The sequence below is a fragment of the Genypterus blacodes genome, unplaced genomic scaffold, assembly GCF_046128005.1.
Source record: "Genypterus blacodes isolate CSIRO-AG114 ecotype Tasmania unplaced genomic scaffold, CSIRO-AGI_Gbla_v1 ptg000073l_1, whole genome shotgun sequence".
Classification (NCBI taxonomy): domain Eukaryota; kingdom Metazoa; phylum Chordata; class Actinopteri; order Ophidiiformes; family Ophidiidae; genus Genypterus; species Genypterus blacodes.
Genome location: NW_027466883.1, coordinates 1,529,422 through 1,546,343, shown reverse-complemented (window position 1 = coordinate 1,546,343; position 16,922 = coordinate 1,529,422). Strand labels below are relative to the sequence as shown.

Here is a 16,922-nt window from a genome sequence, read left to right as displayed (position 1 = left end):
AACGCACTGATTTAAATCCCAGTGTCAAATCCATTCTCTCGTTTTGTTTTATTTCAGGAAATGCGTGTGCCACATAAGTGTACATAGAAAGACCCTCATCATCATTCTGTTAATTAAATGACAAAAATGTCATGAAACATTTATTGTCCATGGATTTGCACGTGGAGTTGCCCTTAAACACCTGCAGAGGGCGCATCACCTCCTGCAGCCAAGTGGTGTGATGTTTCAAATAGAATGTGTTTACTTTTACTTTATAATTTAAACCACATGTGGAAAATGTAAGAACAGCATGTGTGAGGATATTTACTCTTGTACTATACTTTTATTTTGTAAGCTTTAACATTTTAGAGGGATATATAATGTAGCATACGTTTACTTAACTGCATTTTAATTTGAATATTTGAAGTACCTTATCTACACCAATCTTTTTAAAACTGCGATGCTGTGAACAGTTATGGATATGACTTTGTTACCCCGAGGTTTTATTACGTAATTGCAGCTGAAGACAATAAACGTGCTGCAGTTATTTTTCCTGCATGCAATGCAAAGAGCTTAAGATAACCACCAGTCAAAGCTTTGTATTTTGACAGATGTCAGTTAATGATACAAACACAAGCTTTCAGAATTCACAGCACAGCACATTTTACTTGCTAGTCATTTTATACAAATAGTAGAAAGAGGGTTTGTATCTGAAGGAGACAAACTGTATCACATTTGCCAGATAGATGTTGATACACAGAGACTGATTTTCGGAAAGGCTTTTGCAAAGAGAATCACAGAAGAAGAAGAAGAAGAACAAGAAGAAGGCTTCAAACATCCCATTAAAAAAGCTTTCACTAATCTGTTGGTGTAAAAAAAAACAGAGATGTTTCAGTAATCACATACAGTTATAGAAAGCTATCTAAGTTATAGGTAAAGTCAAAATGAACATAAAATAAACAACTTAAAAAAAACCCATACCAATAATCAGGTAGCGTCTAGTGGTAGGCTGAGTTTAGTTTGCTCTCCTACGATGCTCGACCCGCCGACAAACCATTTAACAGAACATTTGAAAGTTCTAACAGAACCACAAAATATTTTTATTTTCATTTTGTCTATTTTTTTGTACACATCACAACCTTGTCAACCAACCAGACTTGGTTGGTTGACTGGTTGTCCATCACATCTCTGGGTAATCACCATACTCCTCATTATCCCTTTGTGTCACCTAAAAGCACAGATCCCCTTCAACATGCTGCAAACCTCTCAAAAAGCAATCACATAACTCCTTAAATGTTTACACGTTAACTCTGTGATTTCAAATTGCACTCTTTAGGCGCTGTTTGAGAAAAGGGGCAAGAATCTCCATGCCCTCCTACTAGAAGATTTCTACGTATTTGGAACGTCCGCGTTCAAGTCCCACACTGTGCAGACTGCTGAAGGGCCATGCTGCCTTTACAGGATGGCGCAGAAGAACTTCTTCTCCCTGAAAGGGTTTTCTGACGCTGGCACCGGTGATAACAGTGGGTCCTCTTTGGCATGAGCTTCGCAGTACGACATTAGGTCCGCTGCTGCTTTTGACACCTGGAATTACACACACACACACACACACACACACACACACACACACACACACACACACACACACACACACACACACACACACACACACACACACACACACACACACACACATATATATTGACACATCAATCATCAGTCTGTTGTACTGTATGTGCAGAGGCAAAGTTAATTAAATGTAATTAATGAGGGTTATTACTCGTATGAAAGACAGAAAACCATACATGACAAACAGGAACACACTGTACGGAAATATACTTCCCCCTATTTTTAAATATATAAATGAGCGGGAGGCGAGATCCCTAAGTAGCATAACCAGTTTCTGAGCCTAAAGGGTTGGGTTCCATGATTATTATTATTTTATTACAAGCAAGTTCTATTACAATCTCAATTATTTAATATATTTTAAAACTCAAAAATGACTGGATAGATCTTAGATCATTGAAAGCCATGTTGAAACCACATGTGTGTGTGCAATCAAAATAATCCCAAAACACACACAGTGCTTAAATAGCAGGTATGTACAGGGAGGCTCATTGTCAGAGCTCAATTACACACTCCAGATCCGCTGCAGTTAGCTTGATTAGGCAATTAAAACTTCTCTCTCCTGTCTACATCACTGAACTCCCCCTGGACTTCCTTTTCACAGTGACCCTTTCTTCGTAGCATCATCCAAAAACAGAGTTACCGGGGGCAACGGCTGCGTGCGTCATCCCCTACTTCCCAACAAGTAGTGTCTGTAGCACATCTGTGGCTACGTTGTAAACATGATGCAGCAGAGAAGAATCCCGCCGTGTCATTTAACTGTTTGATTAAATTCCTTGTGTCTTCCTCGTGTCTGTGTGGGCTGCTGCTCGGTACTCTGGTGTCCCACAGCATCAAAAACACGTCTGTTTAGCTGCTAGAGTGTAGATCTGGAGTTGATCTCATGGATTTGTCCTATTTTTCCAAACAAATTTCTGTCTTTCTGGTTTAACATTTCTTCCTAGACGCTGTAGTCTACAGTGAGCGTGTCCTCAGAGACGGCACCAATGGGGACACTGATCAGAAGAAGCTTGACCCATATGATCTTTTGCTTAATTATCGCCTTGTACAAAGTTATTAACCACAATTAGCTACTGATAAATGTGCCCTGTGATGTTACATGTGCATCATTACTAAGTACTGAAATTAAAAACGTTTTGGTGACATGCTGCTGCAGTTTAGAGGCTCTCACACATTTGAATTTAAAACGTCAAGTAAGCACCTGGACACACCTTCTGAAACTAACCCCTCTACCAACTGCATTAGGATGCAACAAAGCATATTTAATTTCAAATAATGTAATCTTTGCTGTGTTGCTTGGTCCTTAATTTCACTTCACTTTGGACATGTTGTGTCTTCTGAGCTCACTTTTATCCTGTCGATGTTGGCCTCCATCTTCAGCTGTTCCACCAGCTTCCTAGCTTGCGCGATGCTGGCTGTGTTATTGCTCGCCATGGGCCCGGTCAGTCAGGTTTCCTTTGTGCCGCCTGTATACGAGAGGAAAACATGTAACGACCCCCATATCACAACAAAAACACAGTAATATAGCAAGAAGGCAAAGAGGAGTGACAAAAACACTGTTTGTTGCACACAAACACACACACACAATGACACATACACAGGCATATTATTTATGGTGTCAGTTGCTAGGCAGCTCGTGACAGTGTGGGGGAGGGAGAGAAAGTGGCCAGAGAGAGAGAGTGTGGGGGCAGAGTTTTGTCCAGCACTATATTTAAAATACGCTGAAAGCTAACATTATAATACTATTTTGGTGATTGGTTTTCAATGCACATGCTTATCGTTTTCCTTCTTATCGGTTACAGTGTCACACACAGGCAGAAGTGTTCACCGCTGTGCTGTGCGAAGGACGATATATCGATGTAGTTTGTCTTTGAGGAAAGGTAAGACAGCTCACCTCTCAGTCAGCAGATGTAAAAATAGACTTGGCGATGGTTTTTACGCTGGTCTGTTATTATAACACCTTGAAGCCATGTTTATAAGGTATAGGTGTCAATAAGATCAATACTGTGGAAACGATACTTGATTCAGCAGTTGGGAATGGGAGCACTGAGATATTCTGAATGGAAACCTATGCTCAGGACCTCAGACTGGGCTGAAAATTCACCTTCCGACAGGACAATGACTCAAAGCACACAGCCAAGACAATGCAAGAGCGGCTTGGGGACAACTTTGAATGGCCTGGTCACCCAAAATCTCCAAATCCAGGTGTCAAACCTCCTCATGTCATACACATAAAGACTGTAATTGCTGCCAAAGGTGCTTCAACTAACGACTAAGGGTCTGAATACTTATGTAAATGATAGATTTCAAAATTTTCTAAAAATAGATACATTTTCTCATTATGGGTTATTGTGTGCAGACTGATAGATTTTTCAGTTAACTCTACAACACAATAAAGAATGCAAAAATATAAGGGCTTCACCTTGGATTGCTGTCCTCAGGTGGCTCTGACTTCACATTGTTTTAGAACCTGTGTGTGCTCTATAACAGCGTCATCCCCCTTGTGTGATCAATCCTCCCTGTGCCTCCCTGTCATTTGTCCTTATGCACTGCGGTGTGTGTCAGTGTGGGGTTGCGACTGATCTCAGTGTGGCGCTGGGGCATTAATATTGATGGCCCACAGTGCCACACCTGCCCATGCTGAGCCCTCAGAGTGGGCGAGCCACATGAGGCCAGGAGCTGCTGATGGAGTCTCTGTTGTCCTCAGCCTGATGCCCTGATGAGCTTCAGCCGTTAAAACCCCAATGTGCTCATAAACAGACTTGTTGTTCATTAGTTTCACCTTTTTTTTGGTCATCTTTGACTAAATGACAGTGTACCTGTAAGCGTTGAGGATTATACTTTAGTTTCAGTCTCCAGATTAAATTCATAGATCTAATATTATTTCTCTAGTTAGTTAGTTAGTGCTTGTCTTCCGTGTCACATGATTGCTTTAACAGAAAAAAACATTTGAACAGTGATGTAGCTTATGGCCTGAAGATATTGTTTTTTGGCAGCTATCAACAATCAATATTGGCATTTGAAAAGAAATGACGCAAATCCTGTGGGATGATATTGACAGAAGAACAATGTGCTCAAAGTGATCAGAGAATATAATCACTTAGAATATACAATATCTGTTCATTTGGAACAGTAATCAGCAGCAGAAATTCAAACTCAAGATCTCAAAATACTTTAGTAAACCTGCCAACATACAGTTTGTATGTTGACAGTATTACTCTACACTAGCCTGACGCTTTGTTACTCAAGACTGAGCTGGAAAATCTCAATGTTGTTTCAAACCAAATGATGATCTGTGGAAGATATAGGAGCACTCCATGCAGCAGACTGCACTGTATTAACAGAGTAACATAAACATTATGTTTTATGGTCACTGCAGCTCAGGGGTCCTGGTTGCTCTCAGTCTCAGGAGCAGCTCTAGTGTTTAGCTTTAAAATGGGTTAAAGGAGAAAAACAATACTGGAAAATTATAACAAAAAGTCAATGTTTTATGCTATGGCACAGAGACAATTCAACTTTGCTGATTTATCAAAGACGGAAACATATTAAAGAAAATCATGAATTATGATTCGGTTATGGACTTAATATACAGAATTGTTTGCTTAATCGGATAACAAGAGGAAGAAGGCAAGGAAATGCACGAGTAAATCGGCTTACAGTTGCATAATCCAGGTCTGTTTCTGTTTGTGTCGATTTATGCTGCTTTCAACCTGATAATGGTGTATACCTAAGATTTTACAAAGTTCATTTATTGCCTTAATCAGATTAGAATCCATGTTTTAGTATTTTATAAATACAAAGTAACAAAACAAAGTTACAAACACAGTCCTATAGTTAAGAGTAAATACAGACTCTTACAGATTAGCTACACCAATGTGATGTGGTGGACAAATTAAAACACGCCTGTCTCAGTTCAGTGTGAAAACACTTCAATCTGCCATTTACGCCATCAATTGACTGACAGAGACTGAGCTTTTCTGTGTAGTTTGTATTTTAAGCCACGAGTTGATACCTTGGTACTTGTGGGCATGTAAATCTAAGTTTTTGCCTCTCAAAATAGGGCATCGGCAAACCACCGAGACGTGATAGACAACTCTGAGCAGAAATGAGTCTTTATCTTGTTTCGTATCAAGGACATAATATTGTTTCAACACTCGGGGGAGATGTCAAAACAGGCCAGTGTATCACCAGACTATTGATAGGGATGGATGTCACGCTTTAAGGTTTCTGGGATGTCTACGGAAAAGTAGGCCTTTGTTCCTTACAGAAAATTATCAGACACTGTGGTACAATAGCCTAGTTTGTGTTAAACTGACAGGAAGAGAAGATTTTTTAAATTATATAAAAAAAAAGGCAATATAAAACTGTGTGGGCAGTAGTGCAAAGAAACATTAAATTGCATCTATCGCTCCTAATTCTTCAGCTTTATCCATTTTTTATAACATTGGTTGCATCCATCCCCCTTTAACTTTGTGAAATATCATCCCCTTTAACTTAAATAACTATTCCTCTCACTGTTTGATATTATGATTTTGATGTAACAACATACAGTATAATTCTTCAGTCTTTGTGCATCCTCATGACAACTTCAGCTATCAAAGGAACACACAACACATAAAATCTGACCTCATTAAAGGGGAAAGTTTTGTTGTTTTTTGTCAGACCTTCAATGCTTTAATGTGCAAAATCACATGGTTCCATTTTTTTCTGTCTCCATTGTTGCAGTACCACTGTGCACACAGAGTGAAAACAGATGATATACTGTAAATATACCATAGAATATATATAGATATATATACAGTATTTTTCTTTTCTTATTTTGTTGTTTCCTGTAAAGCACTTACTGCAAAACAGTCCGAACACTCTCACTAGTCTTGTTATTTCGGATCGTGTCTAACCAGGTGTGTATGTAGATAAAGTCCGACATGAGGATGTGAACATGTTATGGAAGTTATGGACCAATTGAAAGCTGTCAGGACAGTTCAGGGCCAATGAGTTTGTCTTACTGGATTCCTCTTTATAGGCATCAACTTCAAGTTGTACAACTTTGTCAATGTTTGAAACACACTATATTACAGAGTATTAAAAATAAGTGTATAGTATAAAACTACCCTTTAAACTTTAATCTACCCTATATTGCCACACCAAGCACTTACTGTCTGTGCAAAGCATGCACAATAGCAAAACATAAAAGAGGTTATTAACCATTTATGAGGGGTAAAACCATTAGATCCACAAAGTCATTTTCCTGTTTATTGTCAGTGCGCCATGTGAAAATGCCACACTGACATTTTCAAGTCTTGTGAGGGAGGAGTGGCGGGATGATGACATCTACTGTATCCATGAGACTATGTGGACGGGTTAGCCGGCTAAAGGAACCTAATGGCAACTAAAGGGCGTTCACATTAACAATAAAAGAGGAGAATGTCGGCTGTCTGGCTGTTAGATTGGGAGCTGCTTCTTCATATACATGACAAACTGCTACAAGTTCACCTTTAGGATAAAATATCACTGCCTTTGAACACGTGAAGATGCTGCTCCGCTCGTGTGCTTCATGAAACCTCCTGTCCTTCCTGTCCTAACTGTCTGCTGCGCAAAATACCAACCTGAGATGTCACACATGGTGTCAACATGCTCATCTGTGCGATGCTGAGATGGACACTTAACTATGTGGAAGCCGTCTCAATGAATCCATAAACTCTCATTGTAAGCCGTAAGATATGGTTTGGACCATAGCATTTTCAGTTTAGGACAGGAGTTAAACTCACTACCTTCCTTTTGTCTTTCCTTCTTCGATACTCTTTTCTTCCCTTCTCTTCTCCCCTGCATTATGCTCCCTTTCTGGTTTACCTTGTTTTATTATCTATTTTCTTTCTTTCTCAGGGATTTCCATTATTATATTCATTATTCTATTGCATGATTTGACACTGGTGAGGGAACAATCCTTCAGGCCATTTTTAGGTGGTTTGTAGCCAGCCAAAAAGAAAGAAAGAAAGAAGAAGAAGAAGATGATGTATGTGACACAAGGTGTTTACTTACCTTGTCTGCTTTCTCCCCCGCACTCTGCCTGCAGTTCAGTGCACAGTTTGTGTCCTCCCCACACTACGGAAAGAGAGAGAGAGCGAGAGAGAGGTAGAGAGAGAGAGAGAGAGAGAGAGAGAGTGAGAGAGAAAGAGAGAGAGAGAGAGAGGGAGGTGGGGGATGAGAGGCAGAACGGTTAAGAGAAGAAGCTCTGAACGCTTCCATTTCTGCATTCCAGCTAAATTACACTGAGGCTTGTGTTGCTGTTCTCCTCTGTGTGTCAGAATGTCACAGCTCTCCTACAAAATGAGCTCGAGACAAACAAAAGAGGGAGAGAAAAGCGATGGCAGACAGAGGTGGAGAGTACATATATACATTTACTGTACGATCTAGAGGGACTTGCACTGTAACTGAGTATGATGCATGTCAATGCATCAGCAAGTGAGCAGTCAGGGGGGCGTTCCTCATAATGACTCATTTTGCAAGAGTCTTTCTGAATGAAGGATATTTCTCCATTACCACTTTTATTTAAGTTAAGGATTTGAGGACCTCCTTTTAATAGCAACAGGACAAATATGAATTCATGGTCCAGTTTGTGCTTCTAATGGAGCTACAGCTGCTTAAAGTCATGAAGCACCCAATCCATTAACCTCTCCTCCTCTTCCTGTTTGCCTTTCTTCCATTCTTTCTTGCTCTTTCTCTCTCTCCTTCTCTTCATGGATTTCTCTGATCCAGCAGATTCCTTCTTAATGCATCTTTGACTCTCCAAGTCAGTTTTCTGCTGCTTCTGATAAATGGGCCAATTACTCTGCATGAACAGATCTGCACAGGAAGGGAATTCTGCCATCGTAAATCATGGCAGAGCCCAGCACTAAAGCAATGTTAACGTGTGCATAAACAAACTTGCAAATGTCGGCCATGGCTTGAGCTAAAGTATTATAGCAGTGGTAAAACAGAAAAGCAGCAGCCATTATACAGGGGTGTGTTGTCACCACTCTTGATTCATCGGGGTCATTAATCCATGCTGTTACTCTATTGCTGTTATGTAGGCTGTATAATAATTTTATTAGTTGGAGTGTAGTGTGTAACAGGATTCTAGTCTAGTCAGTCTTAACAGGACAAAAATGTTTTATTTATAGATATTCAAATTCCTGGGTGGGGAATAACATTTGTTTGAGTCTCAGGCTACCAACAACTACAAAACATACCAGCCAGAGAAACTGCAAGAATCAAGCACAAGATCTTAAATGCAATAACTACAGAGCTACGTGTTACAGCTCATCAGCATTATTGACATTACCCTCCCCGATTATCTTAGCGCAGAAAGACGAGCTCGGCTGACAAACATTCCCAGTCACATAACTGTTCCTTGTGACTGTGACATGAAAAGTTGTATTTGCTCAAGGAACAGTTTACTCAGGGCTCATGCATCCGGCTTGTCTCTCATTCACAGACACACATGTGCGGCGGCGAGCGTCACGGCAAAACTACAATCATCTTTTATTGCTGACTGGACAATGTGGTCAGTCGGCTAATTCAGAAGTTTATTGCTTCCGTGCATCTAACCTTTGAAGAATGTAGAACAAGAGAAAATGTGTGTGCACTACATACAGTAAAGGATATATACTGTACTCCTCAGCCCCAGATCCTTGCTGGCTTGCGGAGTTGTACCCCCATTGTTTGAGTCTGCAAGCTGCTGCATCCTCAGCTCTTCCATATTTCCCTCCAGTGTTATATCGCCTATACTTTATGCTGATGCAGAAAAAAAAGTAAGACTGCAGACTGCTCTTAAACAAGAAAATGTTGCTGAATTTGATTTCCCCATGAACTGTTTGTGTCATCATATTTTACACGCTCCAGATTTTTAATCCTGATGCTTTGACGATATTGTTCTCTACCTTTGTGCTGATGAGCTTGCTGAAGCTTTCTGCACTATGAGGAGGGGAGAGATGGAAAGATGCAAAATGGGTCAAAGGTGGTGATCTGATTCTCTCCTGTGTTTCAGCCTTCTGGTTCCTGTCCCCCTCCTCCCGACACAGACAGGTGTTTAGTAATGGAACTGACAGACCCCCAGGTAGGAATCACTCACTGAATCTATCTGACCCCCTCTGCCATCTGGCCCTTCCTCTTATTGTTTGTATTATCGCCTTGTGCCCTTTTCCTTCCTTTTCAAACATTTTTCCCTGGTTTTGAGGGGGTCTTGTTTTCCTGACGAGACCCTCCACAGATGAGATTACAGCTTCTGTTTGACTCTTGCTGTTGTTGGCTTAAAGGGTGATTAAGCGCCGTAGGAAACATCCTGGTGAGGAAAATATAATTCCTAGCCTGTCGAGAGTGACGATCTGTCGCATACTCCCACACACGCGCTTGTTTTCCCTCCCCCCACTCTCTCTCTACCTTTTTCCATTTCTGTCTCTCCCTCTCTGTAGTACACACATATCCTCATAATAGCAGTCAGTGGCCTACCAGCATCTCCCCTGTTATCCTGTCTGTGTTTTGTTTTTTCGACACCATCCAAGGAGAGAAATGAAGGTGGCCATGCAGGGAGTGTTCTGTCCTCTGTGATGCCCAGGGTGTGAAATCAGAGCGTGGTAATTAAAAATCTGTCCCCAGCTCAGCCGTGTGGACCCTGGAGAGTAAGTGATTAACCTGGGAGGGTCTGTGGGGACTGTGGGGGGGCAGGATGGGCCCCTGCACACAGGACAGTGGGGTTGATGGAAGATAATAAGGGCCACATTAGTCAACATACATAAAAACATAATGTATACAAGCCTGCATTAGGAGTGTAAATGAATACAGACTATACTCGAGTTATAATACAGTATGTTTTATATAGTATCCTTCTTACTGTGAGCAGTACAGTGTTTGGAGCTAAAAACTGAATAAAATAACCAAATTTGACCAAATAGACAGAAAGCAGGTCTCCATGGATATTCATTCCTCCAAATTCTTTATAGAAATTGAAATTTTAATTCGACTCAATAACACCAAGGAGTCCCTTTGTGATGAACACACATATGGTGAACACTGCAGCTCTATGGAGAGTTTAACAATGTTTAGCTCCTTGTTTTAGTTTTTCAGACACACATTCACTGTACAGTTGTTTCTTATTAGCTCTCATCAACCTGTTTCAACAACGGTGATAAGCCGATTGGAAGCAGCACAAAATGGAAGGCAGACAAAGTTAATGACTATCTAGTAGTGATGGGCAAATGAGGCCTCGTGAGGCTTTTGATTCCCCTGTCGTCCAAAACTGACACTTTGTTAGATCCCCCTGGTGTCACTATGAAAGTGTGTGAATGCATCGTGCTCAGGGTTCACTGAGCCCTTAAACCCTTAAACACAGGTTTAATGGGTTGAAGCTGAAGCTAATTTGCAGGTCGAGACAAAGTAGAATTGATTTTCAGTGTAAAATCCCTCTGTGGTGTAGCAATAAAAAAAAAAAGATTCAGGTACAGTAAAACTTTAACAGTGTGCGCACGTTGTGTCATCCACCACTCGCTTCTTAATCATTATACTATCGTCCCTGCTTCTCTCATGTTTTACGAAAAAGCTAATGAGGGATTTTAATCTGAAAGGTGTCATAGCATCATGAAAGCTAGTTCAAACTCCAAGCTTATTAAAGTTAATTTTCTGGTGAAAACCTGTGGCTTTAATACAACTTTAACAGTAATACATGAGACAGTTTGTTCTTTGAACAGATAGAAACACTGCGACTGGTTTGCTAATGCTGATCCGGGTAACTAACATGGCTAACATTTGAGCAGTAACGTCACTCTAGCTACGTTTACATTCACTCAGTAGCCCGGCTAAGGTCAGCAGTCTAAGACGTAACGCAAATGTCATTTCACTCACTTAGTGGGTGCGGTTTAAAAGCATTTCATCTCAGTTCTGCTCTGCTCTAAAAAAAGCTCAGAGCAAGTCATGCTTATGTAATTTAGATGCCTTTTATTACACAAAAACACCAACAGTCCAATTCTGGCGTTTTAAAATTTTTGTTAAAAGCTGTCAGGATTTTTCATGAACTGAGCGAGCTCCTTTTTTGGAAATGAAACTAATCAACTAATTCAAAAATGCATGGGCATGTGAAAACAAAGGCTGCTTTTCATTATTTCTTGAATGTCTAACCGGATCATACGGTAGCGCAAGAGCACAAACACAGTCACATGCACGCAGGATGATGCTCCTTACGATTAAGTCATCAAAGGCCTTGTAGTCCACAACAGGCCCGGCTGACTGTGCCCTCCTCTGTGAGTCACAGGACAATGAGGTTCACTCTGCGATGTCACTGTGAAACAAGGAGATGCTGAAGGGCACCAAACATAAAGTCATAAATTGATCGGAGGGCGATACGCGGGGTGAGGGAAAAAAAAGAGAGAAAGAAATGAAGCTGGAAATAGGAATAAGGCCTATCAGGAAGAGAGAGAGAGAGAGAGAGAGAGAGAGAGAGAGAGAGAGAGAGAGAGAGAGAGAGAGAGAGAGAGAGAGATGGGAAAGTAATATCTTCCAGAGTGGCGCTTGCAATGACCGCTGCAAGGAGAAGTAATGCGAAACTTAATGCCGGAGTTATTCATGAACATGATCAAGAGGATATTGACTACTGAATGTAATACAGCACGGATCCCTGCCCTTGAATAGGAGAAAGGACGCCCCCACCCACCCCCACCACATCATCAGAGTAAGAGAGGGGAGAGGATGAGCAGTGCTGTCAGGTCATAATTGTCTATGGCTGTGATGCCCAACCTGACAGCTGAGCAACCTCTGCCAACATCTCTGGTAGCTTCAAGTTTCCAACAAACGCAAAACAACTACGAGGTTAAAACTACATTGGTATTGATCTGTGTTGCTGTATGACCACAGGCCTGAAAAGATAACGTAGAACAGATTGATACAGCATATTCTGTTGCTTTTATATCACCACCTCACACTCACTATTTGCTTCTCTAATACAATAGAGCTTCATGTACTCCTCTGTGTATTGTTTTGCCCACTATAATAGCACCTCTGTGGTTGGAATCTATATGTGGGAGGACGGAGCGCGGTCAATATTTGTTTCATTCATGATAATAAAAATGTTGGTGAAGGTTGAAGCTATTTTAAGTAGTACAACTTCAGGTGGTATGAGAATAAACCTATATTTCAGTCTCTGTTCCAACCACAATGTGAGCTACAGGGTAAATAGTTTTGTCTTCGTCTTTCTCTGCCTTTGTCCACCTCTCACGTTCTTTCTCTCATCCTCCCCTGTGAATGAGCTAAACCTTTGAGTCCCTGAGTCCTGCTGCTGCCTCTCGGCCAGACCAATGCCACCCGCCATCATTCGATTAGCCCGGACATCTGTGCCACCCCCAGCATGCCCGGCCCATCCTGCCATCTTATAGCTTGAAACGTGTGTGTCTGTGTTAATGTGTGTGTGGGGTTAATCTAGAGCCCAGAAAGGAGGGAGGGGGAGGAGGCAGTGGCCCAGGAAATGATGCATCCCATGGGAGTCAAGGAGGCGGCAGGGAGGAGGCTTATTGCTCCGGGGAGCGCAAATGTGGTCTATTATGTTTATTAAATCAAACGATCAAGGCCCACCGTATTTCTTCTTTGTTCGATTAAAGCAGTGACCAAATAGTTTTCTTTTCTCTCAGCATTTAAACACAATGAAAAGCTTTTACTTTGATATGGGTCTTATATAACAACCCTGTAGTTATTAGGGTAGACACGGTGCATTACACTGCTCTCATGGGCATGATTGCAGCCAATAGAATAACAATAGAAACATACCACTAAGCAGCCGCGTGTCTTTTTTGTGTGGGAGTGGAAAATGAGCACCAGCCACCAGACAAATGCTGGTAAATGTTGGCTGGCAGGCTTTTAAATTCCCTGAAACACTTTGGCACGTAGCAGCCGGAATGTGGAGGATCTGTTCCATTCTGGAAGTCGTATTTGGCTGAATGGTGGACGTGTTGGAATCAGCCGCTGCGGCTATTGAGTGGGCGAACTCTTGAGACAATGTAGGTGAAAGTAGCAGAGATAAAGGCCCAATATCTCCCTTTGATGTGATGCATTGAAGTAGAACTAAAAAGAAAATGGAAGTAGTCAAGCACCTTAGAACTGAGCTTACTTTACTTAGCACTTAAGTAAATATACTTATTTACTTTCCACCTCTGCGTTTCTGTGTACATTACTCTCTTCTCTGTGTCTTTTAACCGGAGGAAGTCAGTGGGATTTGTCTTTTGCTCTTAGCGAGGAGGCATAAACACGCTTTTCCTCTGGAATCAATCAGCATGCCAAGAATAACACTGCCAGACTCCTGGGCTGTTAACAATATTACAAACATCCGGGCTTGTTTAGATTCTGCAGCTTGGACTGTGTAAGCGCACGTTTCGCTCGCGCTCAGACGTCATGAAAGGTTATCTGCTTTGGGGGAGATGACATATCTGTCAGAAACAGTTTTCAGGCACGTAGCTGATACTAAACCTCCGAAACGTCTCCAAACACCCACATATGAAACATGTCATATGGTCTATTGGCAGAATGTGCTAACTTAGTGAACCGTGGCTTGTATTAGTTGCAAACACAGTTCTGGGTCTTAATTTGAATGTGCTATTATTTGGTTTTCTGCACCTGTCAAACTTGACCTCGTTTGAGTGACCTCATTAAAAACCACTATAAAATATATTTTGCAGGTTATAAGTTGTCTGACATTTTCTATTATCCACTCAAATCTTCTTTCACTCTGTTGATAGCGTAAGTGAAAATAATAACATTGATTTCCTGAAACTATCACACAAATATACTGTAGTTGCAACAGTATAATAGAAATTTGAAATAGTTCCAGGCCCACTTAGCTTCATACATATAAGTAATTATATAAAACATTCAAGTTTGCTTTCATTCAGGTCATATGATTTAGGAGATAATTCCTTAAACACAATGAATTTTTTGCTTTGTGAAAACTTCCCACCAACCCTGTAAACACCTGAAGAACATGAGAGAGAAATTGGTGACATGTCATGTTCAGAACAATTTTCTAGCTGTATGTGTTTTTTGGATCCTAGTGCAACAATCTGACTCACTCTAAAATCAGACAAATCAAGAGCTGTTATCATGAAAAGAGTCTAATAATCCCGTCCAGATGGTCCTTGATGAGATTGTTTTCATTGGTTGAGGAAAAATAAGATCATTTTAAAACAAAATCTTGCTTAATTCCTGTTTTGTGTGTGTGTATGTGTGCAGACTTCACAGCAGGTTCACAGGGGAACAAAGATGGTTTCTAATCTAAACCAGTCCAGACTTTGAGATTTCCACATATTTTGGCCTGAAAACAGAGCAGATTTATTAGGTTGAAGGGAGTGGAGAGGCCAAAGTGGCCAATGAGGCGTGGATCACTGCTGATTCTTCCTCTCTCTCTCCCATCACCTCCTCCTCCTCCTCACCTCCCTGTCTCTCTGCTCTATCTCTCTCCCTCTCTCCCTCTCTCCCTCGCTCCCTCTCTGTCACACACAACGCTTGCCATTGTGCTCCCAGTCTCAAGGTTTCTTGATGTTTCTTGTTTATCCCTGGACCCGGGCTCTGCTCTGCTGATACTCACAGCCCTAAACATCCCAGTTTGCCAGTTTGAGAAACAAAAATGCAGCCTTGGAGCGATGTGGCGTGGACAACAAGCCGCCTGGACCTGAGCTCTTGCGTAATTCTGACGCTTGACTTGCTGTGTATTTATAATGGGCCTGGATATGTAACACAATATCATACACACATGATTAGATTAGCTGTACAAACACATAACTGGGCGCTGGGAGAGGAATTTCTGGGTGTGTTTTCTCTGTTTTGATGCGAACACATGCTTCCCTCACTGACTTTATCTGTCTGTGAGCAACATAATAAGACCAAACCCCCTTCTCCTCTTCCTCTTCCTCCTCATCCTCCTCCTCCTCCTCCTCCTCCTCCTCAGCCATCTGCCTGATACGTTAAGGACATGGAGCTCGTGTGTGGCCGACAGCCTTCTCCTCTCGGCACGGTGGAGAGATAGGGGTCGAGAATGGCCGGAAAACCTCACAGGAGCATTGTGGGATTCCTCTCTTGTTTTCAGCTGCCTCTCCTCTTTCCTTGAGCATCTCTCTCTCTCCTAGCCTTTCAACCCCCCACCCCTTTTCTCTTCCTTTTTCTACCTCTTTCTCATCCCCCGCTCGTTCAGATAGCCCCCCCGAAACAGATGCCCTTAATTCCTTTGCCTCCACCTGAAAAAGGAGGAGGTAGAGAAGGAGGAAAGGGAAAGCATTCCATATTTGTTCCCCCGCTCTCCTGCACACACAGACTTAGATATAGATCAACAAAAGGAGGGATGAGATAATGGGGGGGGGTAAAGGAGGAGAACAGCGACCAGCGAACAGCGACATAGCTAACTGATTTTTGCCTCCGATTGTAGATGGAGGAGGGGATTCCAGTTGCATCATTTTTTGCCTCTCAGCACTGACAAAATGACAGCTTGGACACAAACCCCCCCTCCTCCAGAACACGCCCTGATTGGGATGCAATTACTCCAGATGCCACAGGAGCAAATACAAACAAAATTCCTACCTAAAAATGATCCCCAAAGCCCCCAAACACATCAACATTTGTGAATGTTACACTAAAGCTTTTTTTTTTACCTTTTTGTGCGTGTGTGTGTGTGTTCTCCTCCAGTGACGCCAAACACATCCAGTCCAGTGGAGTAGTATCCACGCGCTCTCCCCTCTCCTGTCCGCTTTCTGTCACACACAGACACACGTATATACACACACACGCGACACACACACGCACACACACACACAGCCAGCCAGTCAGTCAGCGAGGCAATCAGGCGAGTACACACACATGCATGCACTCTCTCTCTCTCTCGCTCTCTCTCTCTCTCTCTCAGTGTGCCTCTCCCTCTTTGCTCCAGCTGAGATACTCCCTCCCTCCCTTCCTCCCTCCCTCCTTCCTCGCTGCTGCTCTGAGTCTCCACCCTTCAGCCTCCTCCTCTTCCTTTTCTCTCTCTCTCTCTCTCTCCTCTCTCTGCTATCAGGACACACTCTCCCCTCTCTGTCCCCCTGAGGTCCACAGGAAAAGCCTCTGCTGTCTTTCTAAACACCTACAGTAAACAAACACATACCAGAACAGCTGACAGCTCATCCCCACCACTGGATTTTCTCTTCTTGATGAATATTCATGCATGCAAGAATTAACAATCCACTAATCATACTTGAATAGCACACAGGCCTGTTAATGTTCTTAGTTACACCCGAAGTTCCCCTGTAGCACTGTTCTCTTTAGACAAAGCTCCAGGTATT

At 42.0% G+C, this 16,922-nt stretch overlaps 1 protein-coding gene across 1 annotated transcript; it reads right to left on the bottom strand.

Annotated features, from left to right (window-relative positions):
* Window positions 1–32: 32 nt before the first annotated feature.
* On the bottom strand, window positions 33–16,547 carry gng2 (guanine nucleotide binding protein (G protein), gamma 2). The gene is made up of 4 exons (XM_076157835.1): window positions 16,260–16,547; window positions 7,645–7,707; window positions 2,953–3,071; window positions 33–1,563 (listed from the first exon to the last, which is right to left on the bottom strand). Exons 3-4 carry the CDS (start codon window positions 3,037–3,039, stop codon window positions 1,435–1,437), a joined length of 216 nt encoding a protein of 71 aa, XP_076013950.1. The 5' UTR covers window positions 3,040–3,071; window positions 7,645–7,707; window positions 16,260–16,547; the 3' UTR covers window positions 33–1,434.
* Window positions 16,548–16,922: the final 375 nt, after the last annotated feature.

What these genes read in the sequence shown, in the direction of transcription:
- gng2 (XM_076157835.1), bottom strand. Translation starts at nt 3,039, where the DNA reads ATGGCGAGCAATAACACAGCCAGCATCGCGCAAGCTAGGAAGCTGGTG. An exon ending in CCAACATCGACAGGATAAAA is followed by an intron (nt 1,564 to 2,952) that starts GTGAGCTCAGAA and finishes GTGTAATTCCAG; the next exon opens with GTGTCAAAAGCAGCAGCGGA.